This window comes from Hibiscus syriacus, unplaced genomic scaffold (assembly GCF_006381635.1).
Source record: "Hibiscus syriacus cultivar Baekdansim isolate YM2019G1 unplaced genomic scaffold, ASM638163v2 tig00110387_pilon, whole genome shotgun sequence".
NCBI lineage: Eukaryota > Viridiplantae > Streptophyta > Magnoliopsida > Malvales > Malvaceae > Hibiscus > Hibiscus syriacus.
The window spans coordinates 7838103-7862348 of NW_024062717.1; the positions used below are offsets into that span (position 1 = coordinate 7838103).

At 34.4% G+C, this 24246-nt stretch overlaps 1 protein-coding gene and 1 pseudogene across 1 annotated transcript; both read right to left on the reverse strand.

The window, feature by feature from the left end:
- Positions 1 to 1736: 1736 nt before the first annotated feature.
- LOC120122584 lies at positions 1737 to 23704 on the reverse strand (annotated as a pseudogene).
- On the reverse strand, positions 17006 to 19861 carry LOC120122583 (protein AUXIN SIGNALING F-BOX 2-like). Its single transcript, XM_039141712.1, has 3 exons — positions 18885 to 19861; positions 17961 to 18456; positions 17006 to 17866 (listed from the first exon to the last, which is right to left on the reverse strand). The coding sequence occupies exons 1-3, from the start codon at positions 19364 to 19366 to the stop codon at positions 17096 to 17098; spliced, it is 1749 nt and encodes a 582-aa protein (XP_038997643.1). The 5' UTR covers positions 19367 to 19861; the 3' UTR covers positions 17006 to 17095.
- Positions 23705 to 24246: the final 542 nt, after the last annotated feature.

Sequence of the window (24246 nt, forward strand, 5' to 3'; positions counted from 1 at the left end):
TGTATGAAGTTTTACCACAAATAGAATTTATCATATTTTATACATAGATAGAATAAGGTCGTAAAATAAAGATAAAGAAAGACATAATGAATGAAAGAGAATTCTTACCAATAGATCCTTTGAATGATGAACAAATAGGGATACGCTCATTCATAAAAAAATAGGATCAATTCAATCTAATGTTGATAGAATATAATAATTATATTTCTTTCAATTTTATTGATGAACATCTCCCGCATTCAAAGCCCCTTTCTTACCATTAACAAGAACTTGTTATAGTTGCATATCATAAGGAATTCTAACAACCGATTCAAATACAATATCAGGAAGTACCACTTGTGGAACATCAATATCCACAAGTTTATTAGCTAAATGGCAATTGGCACATACAATACGCCCAGTTGTTTCTCATGGATTTTCATACCCCTGTTGCACAAACATGGGATACACATTTGAAATGGATGCCCCAATTATTATATAGATCATGGGTGATACGAAAATGGATCGAGTAATATCCTTCTTTATCCAAGAAAAAATATTTCTAGTTTGCATGGTCCAATCATTGATCCCGAAAATTTCTATAACAAAATTAGGTAGGTCACTAGTGTAGTTCCCTATCCACAATTATGTTATTTACCTTTACTGAAAACTAATAAAAATTGGATGAAATAGACGAGTCTCCTGATGGGTAGAAAGAATAAAGTGCGACTTTGCATGCTTTAATTATATAGAAAGTAAGGAAAGATTATAATTGAATCTGTGAATCATTTTTAGTCATTCATTGAATGATAAATAACAACAAGTGAAGGAGATACATGATTTAAATAATGAAAGATCCAATATTTAAAAATTGTATCTAGAATGAATGGAAAGGTAGAAACAAGATCAGATATAATTTGACCATTATAAGCAAATTCAAAATCTTTATAGATATAGCCAATCATTAGTTTCCAACCGTGAGACGAATGGAATCTGATACATAAATTTATTAATAAAAGAACAAAGAAAAAACTTTTATTGTGTCGCTTAAATTATATAGGAATTCTTGAACCCAAGAGTTAAGAATAAGAAGTTCTTCATTCCCCAAAATAGAATAACCACTTAGAATAACACTCAATAAAAGAATGCCTAAGGATTTTTTTGGGGCATTTTGAGAGTTATTTGACTTGAGTTATGAGAGTACAAATGTTTTTTTTTTGCTAAAAAGACGGTTTAACGGTTGAAATGTCTAATTGATTTGTTGATTTATGGATTTTTTTGACATTCTAATTCCATACATTATAATTTCATACATAGACATAACTTTATAATTAATAATTAATCATTTTTTCTCGAACCATACGAGGATAAAATTTCTTATACGTTTCTAGGGGGTATTATTTAACTACATCTATCCCAATGAGCCGTTTATCAAATCGTTTCAATTGATGTTCGATCCCAAAGAGAGTGAAGAGATATTCGAAAAGTGGATTTTATGATCTGATAAATAATCAAACCTATTTAAATGTTCCGGCTATTCTTTTTTTCCCTTGAAAAAGGAGCTCAACCCACCAAAATTGTTCATGATATTTTAAAGAAGGTCGGGGTTTTTACAGGACTTAGTATTAATCAAACAAAATTCAATAAATGAAATACAAAAAAGGGTAGAATCGATCAAACAAATCCAACACATCTGAACCAGATTATAAAAATCTCTAAACAAAAAAAAATCCTATAAGTAGTTTATAATCCTCTGCTTATGCAACGGATGGAGGTTGAACAGCTACGAAACCGGAAATACTCTTAGACAGATGCTTGCACGCTTTCTCATAATTCACAAATCCCAAGTCCATAAACCATGTACATCCACCGTAACCACCTGCATATATTTCTCCGACGGATTCTCCCTCATTATTACAGGGTTTACAGTCCCAACTTTGCTCAGTGGTATCATAACCTTGAAATAACTCCATGTTTCCTGCCCTGAAGGTGCGGTGAAAGACAAGGGATGATCACTGCAGAAAGCTACATAGATATTGGATACGTAAAGCGTTCCTGCAACTGGTCCAGTCGAAGCGGAAAGATAGCACGCAAATGATTTCTTCAACTTCTTGTTTGAATAAGTTGAGAATGTTTGCTTGTAGAGAGACTCGGACCCACCTCCTGATATGGTTTTTACCGTCACGTTCATCTTCCCCCACGCAGCTTCCGGTACAGCTGACATGGTTCTAATTGTTGGACTTCTAATGAACACTTTCAAAGGATTGTTTATGAGTCTTGGTTGGAGGATTGTGATGGAAATGATATGCAGAGGTTGTTTTCTAAGCTCAAGAGGCTCAAGTCTAAGCTTAAGGAGCTTAATAAGTCTCATTTCTCTTATATTTGTGGTCCAGTTACTGCTAAACGTGTTCAACTTGAGCAGCTTCAAGTTTGTAATCTTTTTCCTCCTAATTGTAGAAGATTGGAGGATGAAAGGAGGGTTCATACTGAGTTACTTGAGTTGGCGACTACTGAATCTGCTTTCTATAGGCAGAAGGCTAAAATCCATTGGCTTCAAGATGGAGACTTGAGCACAAGGTTTTTTCACTCTACTGTGGAAGGAAATAAGAAAAAAAAATTGTTCGGGTTATTAAAGATGAAAATGGTAATTTTCATGAGTCTTTTGATGATGTAGCTGCTGAGTTGGTGAGGTTTTTCACTAATCTTATTGGCTCGGCTGATCCTGGGGTTAAGGGTTGTTCTGTAGGCTGTTTGAAAGAGCTTTTGAACTATTCTTTACCTTCTGGTGCTGAGGAGGCTCTTAGTCGGGTGATCTCTGATGCAGAGATTAAGGAGGCTTTGTTTCAGCACGGGAAGGATAAGAGTCCTAGTCCTGATGACTATACTGCCTAGTTTTTTAAGGTTGTTTGGGGGTTAGGGGTGAGAATAGGCCAGACCAGGCTTTAATAGGTCTGAGTCTGGCCTACGATAAATTTTTTAGGCCTGAGCCTGGCTTGTAGCCTATCAAAGGCTTTTATTTTGGCTCGGCCTGGTCTGATAGCCTGTTTAAAAGCTTGTATGCAAGTGATATTCAATCTCTCTTCCACTGATTTTTATACTACGAACGAGAAAGCATGAGAGCTTTCTAGGTTTCCAGTGTTGTATATCCCCCACCATGTTTTCTACGTGGAAGCTCGACTCTGGGTAAAAAATTGCGTACAATATATATTAACTACTGGGGTGGGACATAGGTGGCTTATAATATATATATTAGTTGTTGTATATACTAGCTTTCTATGCTTATAATATATTACAACCTTAAAAGTGGGAATTGGCAAGACCAATGCAGTGTTCTTCACGTGGGAGCATTGGTGGCTGCATGGGGAGTTGAATCTTTGTCTGCTCGTGGGTGGTGCTTGAGCAGCAGGGTATAGCCTTTTGGCATTTTAAAATAATTTCTTTAATATATTTTTTGGGTAAAAAATTGGTGTGTACAGTATATATATCTATATAGGTCGGCCTATCAGGCTTATAAGACTTTTTAATAAGCCTAAGCCTGGCCTATTTAGTTTAACAGGCTTTTAAAAAAGTCCGAGCTTGATCTTTTTATTAAATAGGCCAAGCCAAGCCAAGCCGTAGGCCGACTTGGCCTATTCCCACCCCTACTTGGGGTACTGTCAAAGAGGATTTTTTTACTGCTGTTAGATATTTCTTTCATACTTCTGACTTGTTGCTTGCTTTTAATTTTACTGCAATCGTTTTGGTTCCTAAATATTTGATAACCGTCGTTTTTCTGTCAAAATAATTCCTGGTTTCTTAATAAATAAAAATGAAAATGTAGTATAGAGAAGCAGGGTCGATCCACAGGGACTGTGGTATTTCTGATTTAATAAAACTCTTTCTTGATTTTAGAAAAAGATAGAATTACAGATGAAGTTGAAAAGATATATTAAAATAAATAAATAAATAAATAAAGGAAAAATAATATAATAATAAATATTAATAGTAATAAATATAAAAGGGGGATTTTTTTAAAGTTGTGGTTAAAATAAAAAATAAGAATTAAATAAAAGAAAAAAATTAAATAAACAAATTAAAGAGATTAAGATAAAGAGAAACTTATTGTGAAAGCAGCCTTAGACTTCAGCTTTGCCTCAAATTCCTCGGATCATCGAAATAAATTTTTACTTCAAGATTCACGTAAGCTTACAATAACAATTCTTCGCTGCCAACTCGGATTGTATCGTTTCAACAACAACTGATTCCGATCTCAGTTTCCTCTTAGCAAACAATTTTGCTAAGTGTGTTCTCGGGAAGTTGAATATGTTTCAATAAGCAAATCCTTCTTCAAACATTAGCCATAACAATATCCGAACCAATGTCGAAATAGTTTTGATTTGAAAAGTAAGCTTCAGAAAACAGAGAGAAAATCCGAAGCGATTTAAGTACCTTACAATTTTCACGTTTGGAATTGAGCCTTCGCTTTAGTCTTCGGCTTGAAAGAAAATTAGCTAAGCATAACCAAAGTCATACTAAGCATAATAGAAAAGTATACGAAAAATAGAGAAAAAACTAAAGAGAAAAAGAAGATTTTATTCTCAAATGAGAGAGATATGTTTCTAGGCTCACCCTTAGAGGGTATTTATAGCCTTCAAAATCCTAAAAACAAGCTAAAACATCTTAAATCCTAATTAAAACACTTAAAATTATTTAAACTAAAATACCAAAAAAATATAGAATATTCTAAATCCTAATTAAAATACTAAAACCTATTTAAACTAAAATACAAAGATAAAGATAAAATATAAAAATAATATCCTAAAACTTAATTAAAATACTAAAAACCTATTTAAACTAAAATACAAAGATAAAATATAATGTTTAAAATTTTATCCTAAATTTGAGCTTAATTCAAATCTGAATTCCAGCCAGCTTTGATTCCGAAAATAAAAAATCTACAAAATTGTGTCCTTTTTATGCAATTTCCATAATCTTACGTCCTGTACAGAAAATGAATTCAAATGAACAAATAAGCCATAAAAATCAATGATTAAAGATTAATTTAAAAGTAAAATATTAACTAAATTAAGCACTTATCAAAATCCCCCTCACTTATTCAATGATTGTCCTCAAGCATTCTTCAATTAACATATCAAAATCATAAGTTGTCATCTTCAATTTCAATTTATTCCTCAAACTTCCAATCAAATTAAGTCCATGACATTTGTCGAATTCAAGTTACAATAAAGCAAATACATAACCAAGAAAATTTAAAGTAGGCAAGATATCTCAATTAATTGTCAACTTCAATGAAACATGACTCAATACCTCACAAATATACACACATATCCGCTCAAAGTGTTTGGGGTAAATGGAACCGCTCAAACCGAAACTAACCAAAATATTACCATAGGCTTGGAATCCAATCAAGTCTCTACCACGAAAAATGAACATAATGCAATAATCAAGGGGTCTTTAAACAAGGTGTAATGAGGCTTAGGTTAGGGTAGGGAAAGGCCGAAAAGAAATATTTAAAATACCGAAACAAGATATCAAAATAATTAAGAACAATCCACGAATTAGCATGAAGCGCAATGAAGAACAAAATAAGGAAAAAGAATAGATGAAAGACAATTGAAGCGATCGATTTTTTTCCTTCCCTTTTTTTCTCGAACAAAGGGTCTTTTTTTTCGATACAGTGAACAACTTGTTTTTTTTTTGAAACATTGAATTTTTTTTTTGGAACAACAATGATTCAAGATCTCAAGTCTCGGTAAGGGTGTGAAAATAGAGGAAAAAAAAGAGGCTTCGGGTTTAATTATGAAGTGTAAAAACAAATAAAAGGAAATAGGTTCAAATGTGATTCTCTAGTAGATATATAAATGGGTAGGTTTTTTGGAAAAAATAGGTTTATCCTAGGTGCCCCTATCACATTAAAACATTATGTTCAACATGTAGTCTCGATATGCATTGTGATTACAAGGTCTAGAATATCCTAATTAGTTCGGCACACATAAGTCAAACAATGAGCAAGAAAGAAAATGTATGCCTGTTAGGCTCAAATCTCACAAGAAAAGTTTATATGCATTGAGTCAAGTTCATCTCTATTGACAAAAGCATGAAATATCAATACTCAACAAAAAATTCACTAGCTATATCAATCACCAATCATGCAAATTAAATTCGATAAAAAACATGATCATAATCCAAAAGGGAGCAAGAGTATAAAGCGAAATTCAAGACTAGCAACCAACGATTACAATATATCAACATCAGAATAACTCAATTTCAAATGATTAAACAAGTCAAGAAAAATTTGACACATGATTATCCTTCCCCCCTCACTTATTCCGTTTTGTACCAAAACGTATATCAAATTTAAAAACAAAGAGAGGAAAAAAAAAGAATACTTCCCAATCTAGTGGCGATCACGACCACGTCGAGACGAGCTGTTGTAGAGTAGACTGTCCGATGATGCACTGTTTTGTTCAAACTTTTCTGCACAGTTCGAACCAAATCTATTTTTTCTGCACTGTTCTGTTCGAATTTTTCTGCACAGTTCGAACCAAGTCAGTTTTTTGCACTATTTTTTTCATTAAATATTCGATCGGAATTCAGATCTGTTCAGAAAAAAATAAAATTAATCAAAATAAAATAAATAGAATGAAATAAAGTTCATTAAAAAATAAAAAAATAAAACAAAAATAAAAAAATAAAAACAAAAATATAACGAAATGAGTTGCCTCCCATCAAGCGCTTTTGTTTAACGTCGTTAGCTCGACGACCTGATTTTTCAAAGCGTGGGTTCCTCTAAATTGATTTCTTCGATTAGACCAATCAGAGCATTTTCATAATATGACTTCAATCTTTGACCATTAACTTTAAATCGTACTCCTGAGTTATCTTCAATTTTAACAGCACCGTGAGGAAATACTTGAGTAACTGTAAACGGTCCGAACCATTTTGATTTAAGTTTTCCTGCAAAAAGTTTAAATTTGGAGTTAAATAATAAAACCTTTTGACCGACAAAAAAAGTTTTAAAAGAAATTCTACTATCGTGAAATTCTTTTGTTTTTTCTTTAAATATCTGAGCATTATCATAGGCATTTCTTCGGATTTCCTCAAGTTCTTGAATGTGTAATTTCTGAGCTTCACCAGTTGCATCCATGTCAATGTTACATTGTTTAACGGCCCAATAAGCCGATGTTCTAACTCGACCGGTAAATGAGATGGTTTACCGAAAACAAGCGGTATGGTGACATCCCAATGGGACCTTTATAAGCAGTTCGATATGCCCAAAGAGCATCGGTTAATTTTAAACTCCAATCCTTTCGGTTTGGTTTAACAATTTTCTCAAGAATTGTTTTAATTTCTCGATTTGATATTTCTGTCTGTCCATTTGTTTGTGGATGGTAAGCGGTAGCAATTATTTGAGTTACTCCAAATTTCTTCATTAGCGACTTGATTACTCGGTTGATGAAATGTGTTCCTCTGTCGCTTATTATAGCCCATGGCGTGCCAAACTTGGAAAAAATATTTTTCAGAAAATTAATTGTAGTTTTAGCATCATTATTCCGAGTGGCTTTAGCTTCCACCCATTTAGAAACATAATCCACGGCTAAAATAATATAAGTATTTCCAAATGAAAAAGTAAAAGGACACATATAGTCGATTCCCCAAACATAAAAAATTTCACAAACTTGTATAGAATTAAGCGGCATTTCATTCCTACGGCTTAAATTACATGTACGTTGACATCTTTCACAAGTTTTAGAAAATAGATAAGAATCCCGAAAGATGTTAGGCCAATAGAAACCGTATTCAAGAATTTTATGAGTTGTACGTTTTGGCCCAAAATGACCACCGCAAGAGTAAGAATAACAAAATTGTAAAATTGAGTTTACCTTACTTTCGGCAATACATCGTCGAATTACCTGATCCGAGCAGTGCTTCCATAGATAAGGATCGTCCCAAATATAGTATCGGGATTTTCGCTTAATTCGATTGATTTCAGCTCTCGTCAAATCTAATGGTAACTTATCTGTGGCCAAATAATTAACCATGTCTGCAAACCATGGAGTTATGCTTTGCGCCCATCAGTTTTTCTTCAGGAAATTCTTCTCTAAGTGGTGGTTCAGATGTGAAAAGGGGAATTTGACTCAAGTGATCTGCTACCAGATTTTCGCATCTCTTTTTGTATTTAATTTCCAAGTTAAATTCCTGTAAAAGTAGGATCCATCGGATAAGCCTTGGTTTTGCTTCCTTTTTGCTCATCAAATACCTTATAGTTGCATGATAAGAAAAATAATAATTTTAGTACCAAGCAAATAGGATCTAATTTTTTTTAAAGCAAAAATTATAGCAAAAAGTTCTTTTTCTGTTGTCGAATAATTTTTCTGAGCCGAGTCCAAAGTTCGGGACGCGTAGGCTATGACATGTGACTTTTTCCCTATTTTTTGCCGAGAACGACTCCAACGCTAGTGTCCGATGCGTCACACATAAGTTCAAAGGGATGATTCCAATCTGGCGGCTAAATAATTGGAGATGAAATAAGCTTTTCCTTTAATGAATCGAAAGACTCTTTGCATTTTGAATTAAAGTCAAAGTCTTGATCCTTTTGAAGTAGATTGCATAAAGGTTGTGTTATCTTCGAAAAGTCCTTAATAAACCTGCGGTAAAATCCTGCATAGCCAAGAAAAGAACGAATTTCCCTCACAATTGTGGTAAGGAAGTGAGCGTATAACATCTATTTTAGCTTTATCAACCGTAATCCCTTTTGAGGAAACAATATGACCTAAAATTAACCCTTTATCAACCATAAAATGACATATTTCATAATTCAAAACAAGGTTATATTCTAAGCATCTTTTAAGCACATTAGTTAAATTATCAAGACATTTATTAAAAGAGTTACCATAAACCTTGAAGTCATCCATAAAGACTTCGATGTCTTTCTCCACATAGTCAGAAAATATACTTAGCATGCATCTTTGGAAGGTGGTTGGTGCGTTACAAAGACCAAAGGGCATTTGTCTATATGCAAATGTACCGAATGGACAAGTAAAAGTCTTTTTTTCTTGATCCTCTGGCGCCACTGAGATTTGGAAAAAACCTAAAAAACCATCAAGACAACAATAATGAGTTTTCCCAACTAATCTTTCAATCATTTGATCTATAAAAGGAAGAGGAAAATGAACTTTTCGAGTAAGAGAGTTCAACTTCCTGTAATCAATACAAACTCGCCATCCATTTTGAACTCTTGTTGGCACTAACTCCCTTTCTTGATTTTCGACCATTGTGACTCCCGTTTTCTTGGGAACCACATGAATCAGACTTACCCAATTACTATCCGAAATTGGATAGATTACATCAACATCAATGAGTTTCTGAATTTCTTTCTTTACTACTTTCATCATCAGTGGATTTAATCGACGTTGTCCTTCACGTGATGGCTTTGCTCCTTCTTCGACTTTGATCTTATGCATGCAAGTCAAGGGACTTAATCCTTTAATGTCGGCAATGGTTCATCCTATGGCTTCTTTGTGAGAGCGCAATATCGCTACCAAAGCTTCATATTCTCCTTTGGATAATTTACTTTAGATGATCACTGGTAAAGTTTCATTTTCGCCCAAAAAGACATATTTCAAATGCTCCGGTAATTGCTTTAATTCTACCTCAGGTGCCTGCAAAACAAAAGGTAAAATTTTAGTTTTAGAGGAATATAAAGATAAATCAGAATTGATTGAATTAATATTTTCAAACTCCCTTTCTTCATCTTCGTGGCAAAGTTCAAGATCCTTAAAAAGATCATAAGAAAAATTAGATTCAATATATTCATCAATTAAAAGATCTATAATATCAACAAAATTAGTTCTTTCAACATGATCAGGGCATTTCATTGCTTTGTAAACATCAAATTCAACGATCTCACCATCAAATTCCATTGTTAGTATACCACTTCTAACATCGATCTTTGTATGTGATGTGCTTAGGAAGGGTTGGCCTAAGAGTACCTCGAAATAAGAATTCGACCTATCATGTTCCATGTCAATGACATAGAAATCTGCAGGAAAGAATAATACATCGACTTTTACCAAGACATTTTCCATTACTCCCACTGGATATATCACAGATCGATCAGCCAACTGTATGGTTATTCCTGTTTCCTTCAAAGGCTCGTTAGTAATCATTTTATATATAGAAAATGGCATAACATTAATTGAATCTCCTAAGTCACACATTGCACGTCTAATTTTGAAATTACCTATTTTGCAAGGTATAGCGAACATATCTTGATCTTTCATCTTTGGTGGGAGTTTTCGTTGAAAAATTACAGAAACATGTTCTCCAAAATTGACATTTTCGTGTCCCATTAATTTCCTCTTTGTAATGCAAAGTTCTTTTAAAAATCGAGCATACCTTGGTACTTGTCGAATTACTTCAAGAAGAGGTATGTTGACTTGAACTTTTTGGAAAACCTCTAAGATCTCCCTTTCTTCAGCTCTTTTATCACGCTTCATCAACCTTGATGGGAAGGGTGGTGGCGTAATTTCATGAGAAGAAAGAGAAGGATGTGAGTCAGACGTACCTTGTATTTCTGGAAGTGGCGTTTCCTCTTGTTCTTCCTGATGTGCATCTTTTTCTGCTGGAACTTCGGGTGAGATAACTTTTTCACTTCTGAGTGTGATGGCACTAACATTCTCTCTCAGATTTAACTCCGTTTGAGAATGTAGTTTTCCTTATGATTCCAATTTTCCCATAGTTTGAGCTAGTCGGCTTACTTGATTATCTAACTCTTGAAGATGTGTTTCGGTTCGGTTTTGGAATTTTTCTTGGGATGCAATGAACTTTTATTGTGAAATTGCTAACTTTCCTATGAGTTCCTCCAATGATGAGTTTTGCGTTTGTTGTTAAGGATGAGGCCTTTGTTGATAAGTTGGTCTCTGATTTGCCACATAGCTGAAGTTTGGGTGGTCTCGGCATCCTGGATTGTAAGTATTGTTGTATTGTCTTTGTGGTGGACCTGGAAAGCTCCCTACTGCATTGATTTCTGCATTGCCTCTTTCTTGTATCAGCGGGCAGCAATCTGTCGGATGGTCTAGCTTTGTGCATATCCCACATGCTCTTATTGCTCCAGATTTTCCTGCAATAAGTGAATTAACTACTTCAGTTAATTTATCTAACTTATTTTCAAGGGAAAATGTACTTATCTCGTGAACCCATCGGCTGGGTTCACTCGAAAACTGTTGAAAGTTGGCTGCCATGGTTGAAATCAATTCCCTTGCTGTTGTTGGGGTCATGTTAACTAATGCTCCTCCACTAGCGGCATCCACCATATTCATATCCATTGGTAAAAGACCTTCATAAAAGTATTGAAGTAACGTTTGCTCACTGAATTCGTGTTGCGGACAACGTGCACAAAGCTTTTTAAATCGCTCCCAATAGTCATAAAGACTTTCTTCGCTCTTTTGTTGAATGGAAATAATGCTCCTTCGTAACTCGCTTGCTTTAGCCATTGGATAGAACCTGTCAAGAAAAATTCGATTCATGTCAGCCCATGAATTAACTGAATTTGGAGGTAAATAAAATAACCAATCTTTAGCCAAGTCAGATAAAGAGAAAGGAAAAGCTCTCAATTTAATTTGATCATCGGTAACTCCTTGTGGTTTCATGCTAGTGCAAACCATGTGGAATTCCAACAAGTGTTTGTACGGATCTTCAGTGGGAAAGTCGTGGAAAGTGGGAAGAAGATGAATGAGTCCTGTCTTTAATTGAAACGGAGTCCCGCCACTAGGAAAATTAATGCATAATGGCGTCTGAGTGACAGGAGCTGTGGCTAGCTCTCGGATCGTTTGTTCTTCTTCTGCCATCGGGATGTTGTATGCGTCTGCTTCAGAGTCTATCTCTGGAATTGGTTCTGCTTATGAACTTTGCTCTTGTTCTTCTTGTCTTTTTCTCTTTTCTCAAAGCGTTTGTGCATGGATTGTTCGTGCTCGTGCTTCGATCTCTGGATCTAGATCTACTAATTCACCTGGGTTACTTCTGGTCATAAATCAAAAACTAGAAAAATAAATTAGTACTTGTCGTTAGTCCCCGGCAACGGCGCCAATTTGATAACCGTTGTTTTGCTATCAAAATAATTCATGGCTTCTTAATAAATAAAAATGAAAATGTAGTATAGAGAAGCAGGGTCGATCCACAGGGACTGTGGTGTTTCTGATTTAATAAAACTCTTTCTTGATTTTAGAAAAAGATAGAATTTCAGATGAAGTTGAAAAGATATATTAAAATAAAATAAATAATAATAATAATATAATAATAAATATTAATAGTAATAAATATAAAAGTGGGATTTTTTAAAAGTTGTGGTTAAAATAAAAAATAAGAACTAAATAAAAGAAAATAATAATTAAATAAACAAATTAAAGAGATTAAGATAAATAGAAACTTATTGTGAAAGCAGTCTCAGAATTCAGCTTCGCCTCAAATTCCTCGGATCATCGAAACAAATTTTTACTTCAAGATTCACGTAAGCTTACAAGAACAATTCTTCGCTGTCAACTCGGTTTGTGTCGTTTCAACAACAACTGATTCCGATCTCAGTTTCCTCTTAGCAAACAATTTTGCTAAGTGTGTTCTCGGGAAGTTGAATATGCTTCAATAAGCAAATCCTTCTTCAAACATTAACCATAACAATATCCGGACCAATGTCGAAATAGTTTTGATTTGAAAAGTAAGCTTCAGAAAACATAGAGAAAATCCGAAGCGATTTAAGTACCTTACAATTCTCACGTTTGGAATTGAGCCTTCGCTTTAGTCTTCACCTTGAAAGAATATTAGCTAAGCATAACCAAAGGCATACTTAGCATAATAGAAAAGTATGCGAAAAATAGAGAGAAAGCTAGAGAGAAAAAGAAGATTTTATTCTCAAATGAGAGAGATATGTTTCTAGGCTCACCCTTAGAGGGTATTTATAGCCTTCAAAATCCTAAAACAAGCTAAAACATCTTAAATCCTAATTAAAACATTTAAAACTAATTAAACTAAAATACCAAAAAAAATATAATATTCTAAATCCTAATTAAAATACTAAAACCTATTTAAACTAAAATACAAATATAAAGATAAAATATAAAAATAATATCCTAAAACTTAATTAAAATACTAAAAACCTATTTAAACTAAAATACAAAGATACAATATAATGTTTAAAATATTATCCTAAATTTGAGTTTAATCCAAATCCGAATTCCAGCCAACTTTGATTCTGAAAATAAAAAATCTGCATAATTGTGTATTTTTTGTGCAATTTCCATAATCTTACGTCATGTATAGGAAATGAATTAAAATGAACAAATAAGCCACAAAAATCAATAATTAAAGAGTAATTTAAAAGTAAAATATTAACTAAATTAAGAACTTATCAATATTTGAATTATTGTATGGCTAAGGAGTTTAGGTCAATCTCTTGTTGCTCTGTGATCTATAAAACTATCACTAGATTTTTTGTTAATAGGTTGACTTGGTTCTTTCCTGGGATGATTTCTGCTAGTCAATTTGCTTTTGCTAAAGGTAAAAATATTATGGATAATACATTGTTGGCTCAGAAAATTGTTAAAGGCTATGCTAGGAAGAGCCTTTCTCCTAGATGTGCCATTAAAATTGATTTGCAGAAAGTCTTTGACTTAGTTAACTGGGAGTTTCTGCTTGTTGTTTTGGAAGCAATAGGGTTTCCTGTTGTCTTTTGTGGATGGATTAAAGCTTGTGTCACTACCCCTAGATACTCTGTTTCTTTGAATGGTTGGTAGTTTGGTGGGATATTTTAAGGGTGAGAGGGGGGTCAAGCAAGGGGATCCTCTCTCCCCTTATCTGTTTGTTTTGGTCATGAATGTGTTGTCTTGGATGTTGCTGTCAATAATGGAATTTTAAGTTTCCATCCCAAATGTAAGAGAGTTTCTCTTACATTTGTTTTACTGATGACTTGCTTGTTTTTTGTCATGGCTCTTTTGACTCTATTATGTGAGTGTTTTGCACTTTAGAGCATTTTATGATTTGTCGGGTCTTAAATTGAATGCCTTGAAAACTGATTTTTTTGCTTGTGGGTGGCTGTTGGAGAGCTTGAGAAGATTAAGAGTGCTACTGGTTTTAGACTGGGACAACTTCATGTCTGATATTTAGGTGTTATTTTGGTAACTAAGAGACTTACAGGGATAGATTGTGATGCCTTGCTAGCTAAGATAAGGGAGAAGCTTTAGAAAATGGTCTAGAAGGAACCTAAGTTTTGGTGGTAGGCTTCAGCTCATTAAGGTTGTTCTCTTCAGCATTTTTAACTTTTAGAGCAGGCAGATAATTCTTTCCAGAGTTGTTATTGATGATATTGAGAAGCTTAGTATGAGATTTTTCTGGAAAGGTAATGATATCCCTGCCAGGGGTGCTCGGGTGAGTTGGTCCCATATTTGCTCCTTGAAGTCTAAGGGTGGCCTAAGACTTAAGAGTCTTGCTGATTGGAATAGAGCATGCAGTTTGCTTCTTGTGAAGAATATTCTTGCGAGTGAGGGTTCCTTTAGGTGGCTTGGATCAAGGAGTATGTGTTGAAGGCGGTGAATTTTTGGGATGTTGAGAATAAGGTTCACTTCAGCTAGATCCTGAGGAAGCTTTTGAAGATAAAGGAGAGATGGCTAGGAGTGTGTTTTGTTCGAGTACTAATTAGGCTCAAGTCAAGGGTGGTTGGATTTGGGAGAATATTCGAGTTAAAAAAGCTAAGGTTGAGTGGCACCGCCTTATTTGGTTTCCTGCTCATGCTCCCTAAGTTTTTCATCATTGCTTGGATGGTTATACTTGCCATGCTGCCTACTTAGGATAGACTGATTCGATTTGGGTTAACTATTGATGGTATTTACGGGTTGTGTAACTGTTATTTGGAGTCGAGAAATCACCTCTTTGTTGATTGCTACTCCTCTAGGGGCGTGTGGGACGAGATTCTGCTGACTTGCAGGTTGAGACATACTCCACGCTGTTGGGAAGCTAATCTTCAATGGGTTGTGGCTAATTTCAAAGGTAAATCTCTCCTTGTTCATGTTCTCAAGTTGGCTTGGACTGCTTTTTTGTATTATATCTGGGAAGAACGAAATCATAGGCAGTTTAGGGGCTCTTCTCATTCTGTGGGTGAGATTGTACTGTGTTAAAGAGGTTGTTAGGATTAAACTGTAAAGAAATGGTATAAAGATGAATGATGAGATTAATATGCAACTGTGTTCTGCTTGTGGTTTGTTATGGATTTGTTTGTATAGTTTTTTGTGCAGTTTTGACTGCTTTCTTTTGGATATATAAAGCTTACTTATATATATAAAAAAAAACAACATACGGTTGTGCCAAATTTTATTTGCCATGGTCTCAGCTTTATGGCTCCAGGTGTTAAGACTTGAAGCATGGATTCCATGGGGCTATTTCTGGATTTTTCTACGGAGCAATAATGTAGATATGGATGATGGTGGCATTGAGCCTGGTTACCATCGCCCCACATGGCTGCCTTCTTGTTATCTGGATGACATGTGGGAACGGCTGGTGCTCCCATGATACGAGTCCCCCATTTCTCAGAATTCTGATCAGCCGGTTCTGGAGGAGGGAGAGGCAATGACGACGGTGGTGCCGCAGCTGCATGTTGCATCGCGGCTGTGTTTCTTGATCACTTGGTTGATGAAAAGTATTGGCGTAGTCTTCAGTTGGAGGGGTGATAATGGGGTAATTACACTGTGATTCTTTGCCGTTGCTATTCATTTTTGTGCTAGCAGCTAGCAGGGAATTCAATACAAAACTAAGCTTCTTCTTGTTGAACTTCTTAGTTGTGAAAGATCAAACCGTTGGTTATATATGAAAAAGATTAGTCAAAATACGCGTGTGAAAGCGAAAACTGACTTGAGATAACACCTTAAGAAATCATCCATCTCGGTTGCTTAGCCACGTCTCCATTGGTTTAATTAAGCGTTAAATTTTCCCAGTCTGCAGTGATGCAGAGACAACTCGGAACTTGGTTTCATTAACAAGTTTTTACAAACCTATACATGCATTGGTTGATGACGATGGTTACATAAAGATCAGAAAATTTTCAATATCTTACCTTTAGATGATGTTACAGACATCCCCAGACGGGGGGAAAACACCATCATGAACATTAATTAGCATTTCCTCAAGAAACTCGTCAATCCTCTTGATCTTCCAATTATTCATAATCTCGTAATTCAATATCTAATTCAGAACCAACCTTACAAGGGTACCCTTCTGCGCCACCACTGCCGCCAGTCCACCAGGACCACCACCATCCTCAGCTTCCACGCCAGCCGTGTACGATGGGTACCAACAGTACTTTTGTAGAACGCTATCCTAAATGTCAACACTTTCCGCCACTGTTAGCATTACGATTACCAGAACAAATCTAAAACTTGCTGCTGTTCTTTCCTACGGGACTAGTATTTCTTTCTGTTTCGTTTCCTAGTTTTTTCTTCAGTGGTTGATATGTTTTTTTGCTTGAAGATCCGAGTTTTATTGTTTAATTATATGTGGAATTTCCATACCCCTTGGATTTCAAAGTTTATCAACTCAAACTTTACATACAAATATATCTTGATATTTTCATAGATTAGTTGATGTAGGACTTGAGTGAAAGCCATTTTGTTTTTTTCCAACCAGAGGATGATTACTCAGCTTTCAAAGAGCTGACCACTATTTGAAATGATTAGAGTCCATCACCAACTTGATTCCATCCACAGATGATGAGGTCATCCATCCCTCTTTGAAACTTTGTTACAATTTCATGAACCCAACATGTCCTAATCATGATGATTCAGGCTTAGTTCATGATGTACTGACCCTCTTTAAGACGAAAGGACCAGGCACTTAAATATATCTGGCAGATCTTTCTCCCCCACAAAACCCACCGGCGACACTGATAATGTCCGCCTTATGGGGCCTAATCTGAATGAAACAAAGTTCATTGCTACAGATAGAAGATATCGACTTAAAATCACGAGGATTACGAATACCAAATCACTTGGAAATTAAACGGGAAGATTTAATCATCCTAACAAAGTACTACTACTTAAATAAGCACAAAAAAAATGGCAGAGCCAAAACAATGCACCTATAAAAGCCACACAAATTCCGGTGCATCTTCCCTATGCCCAACCAATGTTCTATAAAGATACATCTTATCTACCTTCTGATTATCATCGAGATTGGATTCCGTCTGTTCGTTTTCATTTATGATCTCGATGTTCAGGTTCGGCATCTTCTTTGCAAGCATCTTACAGGCTCCGAGGGTAACTTCGCAGGTGGACATCCAAAGGGATCGCATTGTTTCATACTTTCCCATGTCCTCTAGAAGTGCTGCATCACCAAAGGGACAGTCCCTGATCTCTAGCTTGCGAAGTTTCTTGCAACCGTTCAACACATAAAGCATTCCTTTGTCACTGTCGCCGGCGAAAGCAATGGATAGCATCTCGAGCTTCTTAGCATACATTCCTATGTAATAAAAGACCTGATCAGTCAGAAGGCCGGAGAGTGATAACCGCTTCAGACCCTTGCAAGACCGAACGATTGCACCAAAACCTTCATCCAATGGCTGATTGGTTACAGGGTCGGGTTTTATGGGATCAAGGATGCACAACCTGAAACGGATAAAATTCGTGCAGTTCTTGGCTACAGTTATGAGAGCAGCATTGGTCATCCGCTGACAGAAGTACAACAATGAATTGAGCTTTGGACACCCTGCGGATACAAGGACCAAACCTTCCTCTGTCACCGCAGCATTCCCAGCATCAAAGGGATCAGATGGGAAAACCCTCAATTCCTGCAATTCTTTGCATGCTGAAGCTACAACTCCTAGTCCCTTGTCTCCGATACAATCCAGTATCTGCAACATTCAAAGTTTAAACCAATTATTGTCATTCAGTTAGTTTAGATGGACACAATCGTCAGATGGATAGAAGATAATTAAAAGATCATACCCAGAGACGCTGAAGCTTCCTGCAGTGCTGAATCAGCTTAGTGAGCTCATTACTTTGAAGGCCTGCAGCATAGCTCAAGTTCAAGAAGGTCAAGTTCTCACAAATCGGATAAATAGCCGACATACAACGAGGGGCAACCTCCAAAAACCCTGATAAACTCCTGATTGAATTGCAACTTTGAATTGCAGCTTTGAATTTTTTATAGGCCTCCGAAGATGGATCATTTACATAAGACCCAGTACCCAAGTCCACCAGTTGAGGTGCTCGAATCAACAGTCTCTGGAGCGTATCAAAAGGCACAGCACGATTCAGCCTCAAACTCTTAAGGTTAGGAGATCTTGTCACGAGTCTTTCAAGAGATGCTAAGTTTATTTCTCCTTTGAGGCAGGCGAAATTCAGCGAGACAAGAGACGTACAGCTTTCAGGAAAGCAACTAAGCCAATGGCCTCTATGATCCTCAACTTCATTTTCTTGCAAATCCAGCTCCCTGAGAAACCTAGAATCAAATAATAGCAAGCACAGAAAGCGAATTAAAAGCCACACCGTTAGACACCATTATCATATTCATAACCTGCAATTACCAAAAGATACATGAATACATACATACATACATATATAACATTATTGCAGCTAAGAAGATGCATAGTACAAGGAAACCTTGGGCACTTAAAGCTGCACCAATTCAAGTAGCAAACATATATACATGATCATCAAAACGAACTCAAGTCTTAACTGGCAAATTGCAACCAATTAAACCCAAGCAATTGCTAACCTATCAACAAAAACTTTCAGGTAAAACTTACATAGCACTTGCAAATTGCAACTAGAACTAGCATCATTAGAATAACTAAAAATCGATCATAAAAACTAAGAATCTCATAAACATCTAGTTATAGAAAAAGGAATCATCTTAAACAAACTTACCTACAATTGGCGGCAATAGCAGCAAGACCATCGGTGGTGAAACCTTCACAGCTAACCAGAACCAAAGACTTAAAATTCGGAAATGACTTGGACAGCAGCTCAAGGCTCTCATCCGACACAACCATCCTCTTGAGTTTAAGCTCTTCCAATCCGATTCTACTCTTACCCATGGCTTTGATCCAAGGGTAAAGGAAACCTCCCCAGTCATCTGGCACCAAATTAAAATCAGCAAAATGTGGCTTCCCTTTCAAAGTTAGCGACTTCAAACCTGGAAATCTGGCTATCAACCTCTCTGGACTGATGGAATAACAGTTCCCAAGGAAAACCCTTTGCCTGCTGTATTTTTCAATCTTGTACCAAGATTTGCAAACTAAAGACACTGAGTTCCGGTCTTTATGTGATGTAATGAAATCAAACACGTGCTCTAGAACTTCATCTGGGAAGTAATTCATGTTTATTGTTTTTCTACTTCCCCAGAACATTAAGATTCTTTTTTCCAACTTTTTTCTCAGGAAAACTTGGGAAAAGGAAAGGAAAAAAAGAACTTGATAGAAAACTAAGATGATGAGACCAGATCTGAAGATTTTAACTACAACCCATAGTGGGAGGAAAAAGGAGCAGCTTTTTCTTTAAAATATTTCCCATCTCTTTCAAGAACCCAAGTAAAAGAGAGTGAAAATGAACTCGATTTCTCTCGAGAAAAACATAGAGAATTTTGAAGTGAAAATGAAAGAAAAAAAAGGATTCTTTCAACAGCAAAAAAATCCAAAGAACTACAATTACATTACAGTTTAAACGAGAAAAGAAAACAAAGGAAAATCTATGAAAGAAAACTTTTCATAGATCTAAAGAAGCTTTAGCTCCCATAAGTGGAAACCTGTTATCTGAATCGAAATTTAATAATTTACAAACAAAAAGTGAAGATTTATAAAAGGAAAACAGAAGGGAAAGAAGATAAATTTCCCCTCTCTCGGTCTTTCTTCTTTCTCTCTTGCAAAACCAAAACCAATACCAGTTGAGAAAAGTGTTGAACTTTGAAAGAGAGCTAAACTGAAGTCACTAACCATGGCTGGTTTTTTCCAACCAAGGGGACTAAAGATTATTGTAAACCATGGTTAAATAAATGATCGAAGGGTTGGTAATTGTTTGAAGAGAGAATTAAGAGAATCTAAAGCGTCGAAAAGCGTAGCATGCATGTGTCTTTATCTCTGGTTTCGAGTCATATACTAAAAGTAAAGAGACCAGTAGGCGATGGGGTGGGTGTCAGAAAAAAGGACAACCTTTCTTTTCAATGTAATGACGAGAATGCCACTGCCAGATAAGGTTTATTGTTCTTACACTCGCGCCAGTATACGATACCCGCTGTCCCAATCCACGACACCCCCATGTGAGTGGGGCATAGCCCAATGGAAGTGTGCCAGATTTATTTTGAATACTTATGATATTCCATTGTTTATTTTCCCAAGTATTTGTTATTTAAGAGTTTTTGTTTTTGAGTAGGACGATAATATCGGTTTAGTTTTTACAGTTTTTTTAAGAGAATATTAATAATAACTTATTTTTTATTTGCTAAAAATAAAAAAATAATTGAAAAATCACAATCAAAATATATGGGTTTTTAACCCAAATATAAAATGAAAAAATATTTTTTCATTTTGACACTTATTTTTTGGATTGATACTTTTCTATATCATGTAGGATAAAAACGAGTTATGTTATGTAATATCAATGCTGGTATGTAATGGTTTAAAACGAAAGAAAAGAGAAAAGTTGGTTAAAATATAAGAAATTATAAATATACGCAATGTATTAAATTTTTTATACAATCACTCAAAAAACACATTTTTAACGTGTAATATATATTTTTTAATATCTCATATATATAAATAATGTAAGACTTTAAAATCATCGTGAGCTTCTCAAATTTCATATTATTTATAAATTAGATATGAATGTTTTTTAGAGTTTAAATATAAACTTTAAAACATCTATTTTATTGAGTGATTGAATGTAAGACTAATATACGAATGTCTTTATCGTTAACCAACTCATATTTATACTCGTGCAATTATGCGTCTTCAACCCATACCCGTGACGGATCCGTAAATTAAAAATAGAGATCCAAAATTTTTAACTATTTTTTTCAATAAAACGGCTATGCCCAATTTCCCCCTCATTCCCTTAACATATTGAACTATACTTAAGAATTTATCCAAAACAATGGCATGCACTACGGGGCCAAGTGCATCCACCTTGATACATACTTTTCGTGTTTATTTTTCTCAAATAAAATTCGTAGTGTCTTTATTTTACGTTACACAAAATGGTATAAATTTAGAAGAAAATAAAAAAAGTAGGTATCATAATGAAAAATATTTTCTAAATAGGTGATTTTCGAATAAAAATCTCAAATATATTATAATAATTGTTTCTAGATGAAATGAATAATTATACTATTATTTTATATTAAATTTGTTCGAATATTTTAATTTTAAACTAATTTCCAATTTAATTTTACCCTTTATAAAATTTGTTTTTGACTCCATTGAAATTTATTTTTTTAAACTTAACCCTATAAAATTAAATTAGATCAAATCTCGTGCAAGTATTGATCTCATATCCATACATACAATCATGGATGGGAACTTAGTTATACGAAGCGATTTTACTGGTTATTTATACCCGCGCAGGTGGGTTGAGCACATGAGCTTTAGTTTTTACTCTCTTTTTTTTTTTACTTTTTCCTATGGAATTGAACTTGGTATGGCTGTGTCAGAAATTTATTTATTTTACCTTTTTACATTATTTGTGTATGTAAAATAATGAACTGAATCCTGGATTTCTTTTAATCATTAGGAAATTCAGTGAATAAAAACAAAGAGAAAATCATTTTGACTTAGCCAAGCTTGCTTGCTTTAAATGCACATATACGTATTTCAATTAAGATTTTATCTTAATTAATGTGGTTTGATTCGCGCTGTATACCTTAGTTTTGATGGGTGAGTCTCTTAACAATAATTTTCTACATACACAAAAATTTAAACTCGAAATTTTACTTAAACTCTATTTACTACTTGAATCAATCTCGTTAATTTTTAAGAATGCACTTTAATGCATCAATTAACGACATCCTTAAATTAAAAAGAAGAGAGAATTGATGTTTCTATTTGATGTGAATTGATAATCATGTTCAGTTAGTGATGCATTTAATTCTTTGATAATAAAAATGAATGCGATGATTTTTCAAAGTTTGTTAACTTTCCTTGGTTTAGTTGTGGTGGGTTTTTGTCAATCATTTATTACTTTGACTAAATGCCTTACACTCACTTATCATCATAGCAACAAATCAAAGCTCAAAAGGGTACCAATATCGTTTAAATAAAACATTAGATCATTTACATAAAGTTGATAGTTTGAATCTTAATATTTAAGAATAAAGTAAATTAAATTAAACTAGTCATCTTCATAACGAGTCTCTTCAAAATTTAATACGAATTTATCAGTTTGGAAAAATATTAGATATCGACAACAACCCGACTCTATTTTTGTGTATTTTAATATCATATTGTAAAAAAAATGAAAATAAAAGATTTTTTTTTGAAAAAAAATCAACACTAAATCAATTTTGGTGTCATCAATTTTGTTTTGTTATACTAACACTTTTTTTAAAAATATTTTAATCCTTATATTATTATTTTCTTTAATTTTAATCCTATAAATGCAACAAAAAAGAAACATCATCTATTGTCGATAATTTTATCAAAACTATATTCATCTATCGTCAGATTTATCGATCACTATATAAAATATCTCTCTCCCAAAATAAATCTATACCATCTTTAAATCTCTAATTTTTTTTCCTCTAAACATCATTTTCCCTCAAATTTCACCCTAAAAAATATGTGGAAACAAAATATTAAACCATTTTAACTTTTTACAAGAGTTAATATGTTCTATATCGTTATGTAAATTATAATATTAACGCGACTCTTCTCTTTTATACAGAATGTGTGTGTAACTGACTCAAATGATTGTGATTTGTAGCCTGAGAAAAATGGAAATGATGAAACCGGAAGGGTTCCAAAATTTTCCCATCTTTGGCTGTCGAATGAATTAATTTTTGTCATCTTGTATTGATATAATAGTTCAATTATATTATGTTGTATGTAGCATGAGTCCCCACCCACAGTGTTCCATTTTGGGCAAAGTAAATTCTCAATTTATTAGTTTTCTTGTGGAATTCACCAATCCCCACTGTTAAAAAAAATAACCATGATTGAGACATCAGTTTTGACCTAATTTGAGTATATGTAAAGCATCCATCATCCATAATCCATCATCCATCATCATCAGCCGGGAATTTCAATAAACCCAACACTGATAAAAAAAAATACGATTTTTATCATACATAAATTTATAGTTCATATGTATTATGCATGACTCTGTTCAGATATATTTTGATTATGAATTAGATATATATTGTTTGTGAACAGTATTAGTAACCTACAAAAAAAATCAACATCCCTTGTTTGGGTGACCTTTGAAAGAACCCCAGCACTAATAAGGGCTGATAATTGATATGCCAAAGCTGATTACAATAAGAGAAAATACCTAAAGGGTTGAGGATTTGACAGGCAGCAGTTGGTAAGGAAAATGTTAAATTAATTTGTTGAACAATCAACATGTGGAGAGAAGGGGATGGTCATAGCCAGGGATTGACAAAGAAGGAGCAGATCATTCATTTAAAATCTTATTTTTTTTAAAAAAATAAAATCTTACTCCTATACATATTATTTACATTACTAAGGCAACCAACCTAAGCTAAAAAGGTCTCTGTAGCTATGTTTGATTTGTTGGTTTTTAGTGGCATGACATAACATGGCCTTATTAGTGTTGAAAATGTGCAATTTGGGGTCAAAAAATTGATGTACACCCCTTCCCCCGAATCAGTCATGCCACGCGGAAGATGTTGAGTGGCAGTGTACCACCTGCTTCAAATTTCACCTACTACTACTTGGCCATAAAGGAAGAGAAATTAAAAAGATTTGGATTCAAAAGGCCATGTGATGGTGGGGCTACCAATTAGTAGTAGTAGATTTTAGTAGATAATCTTAAATTATTCAATGGCCTAACATGGCTCCAACTCACGCCAGAGCTGTACAAGGCCATGTTTTGAAGCAGTGTGTCGAGCAACTCAATTCAAAGGGGATTTTTACTATACATGTTTATATACAAAAGTGTTGAATTGAATGTGGTAATTATTCTCTCTTCTAAAACTTTGATGTAAAGTAAGTTCAAAATGATCTTAGTTAGGGATTTTTAGTTACAAGGCTAATGAAAATACTATTTTTTTTAATAGTCT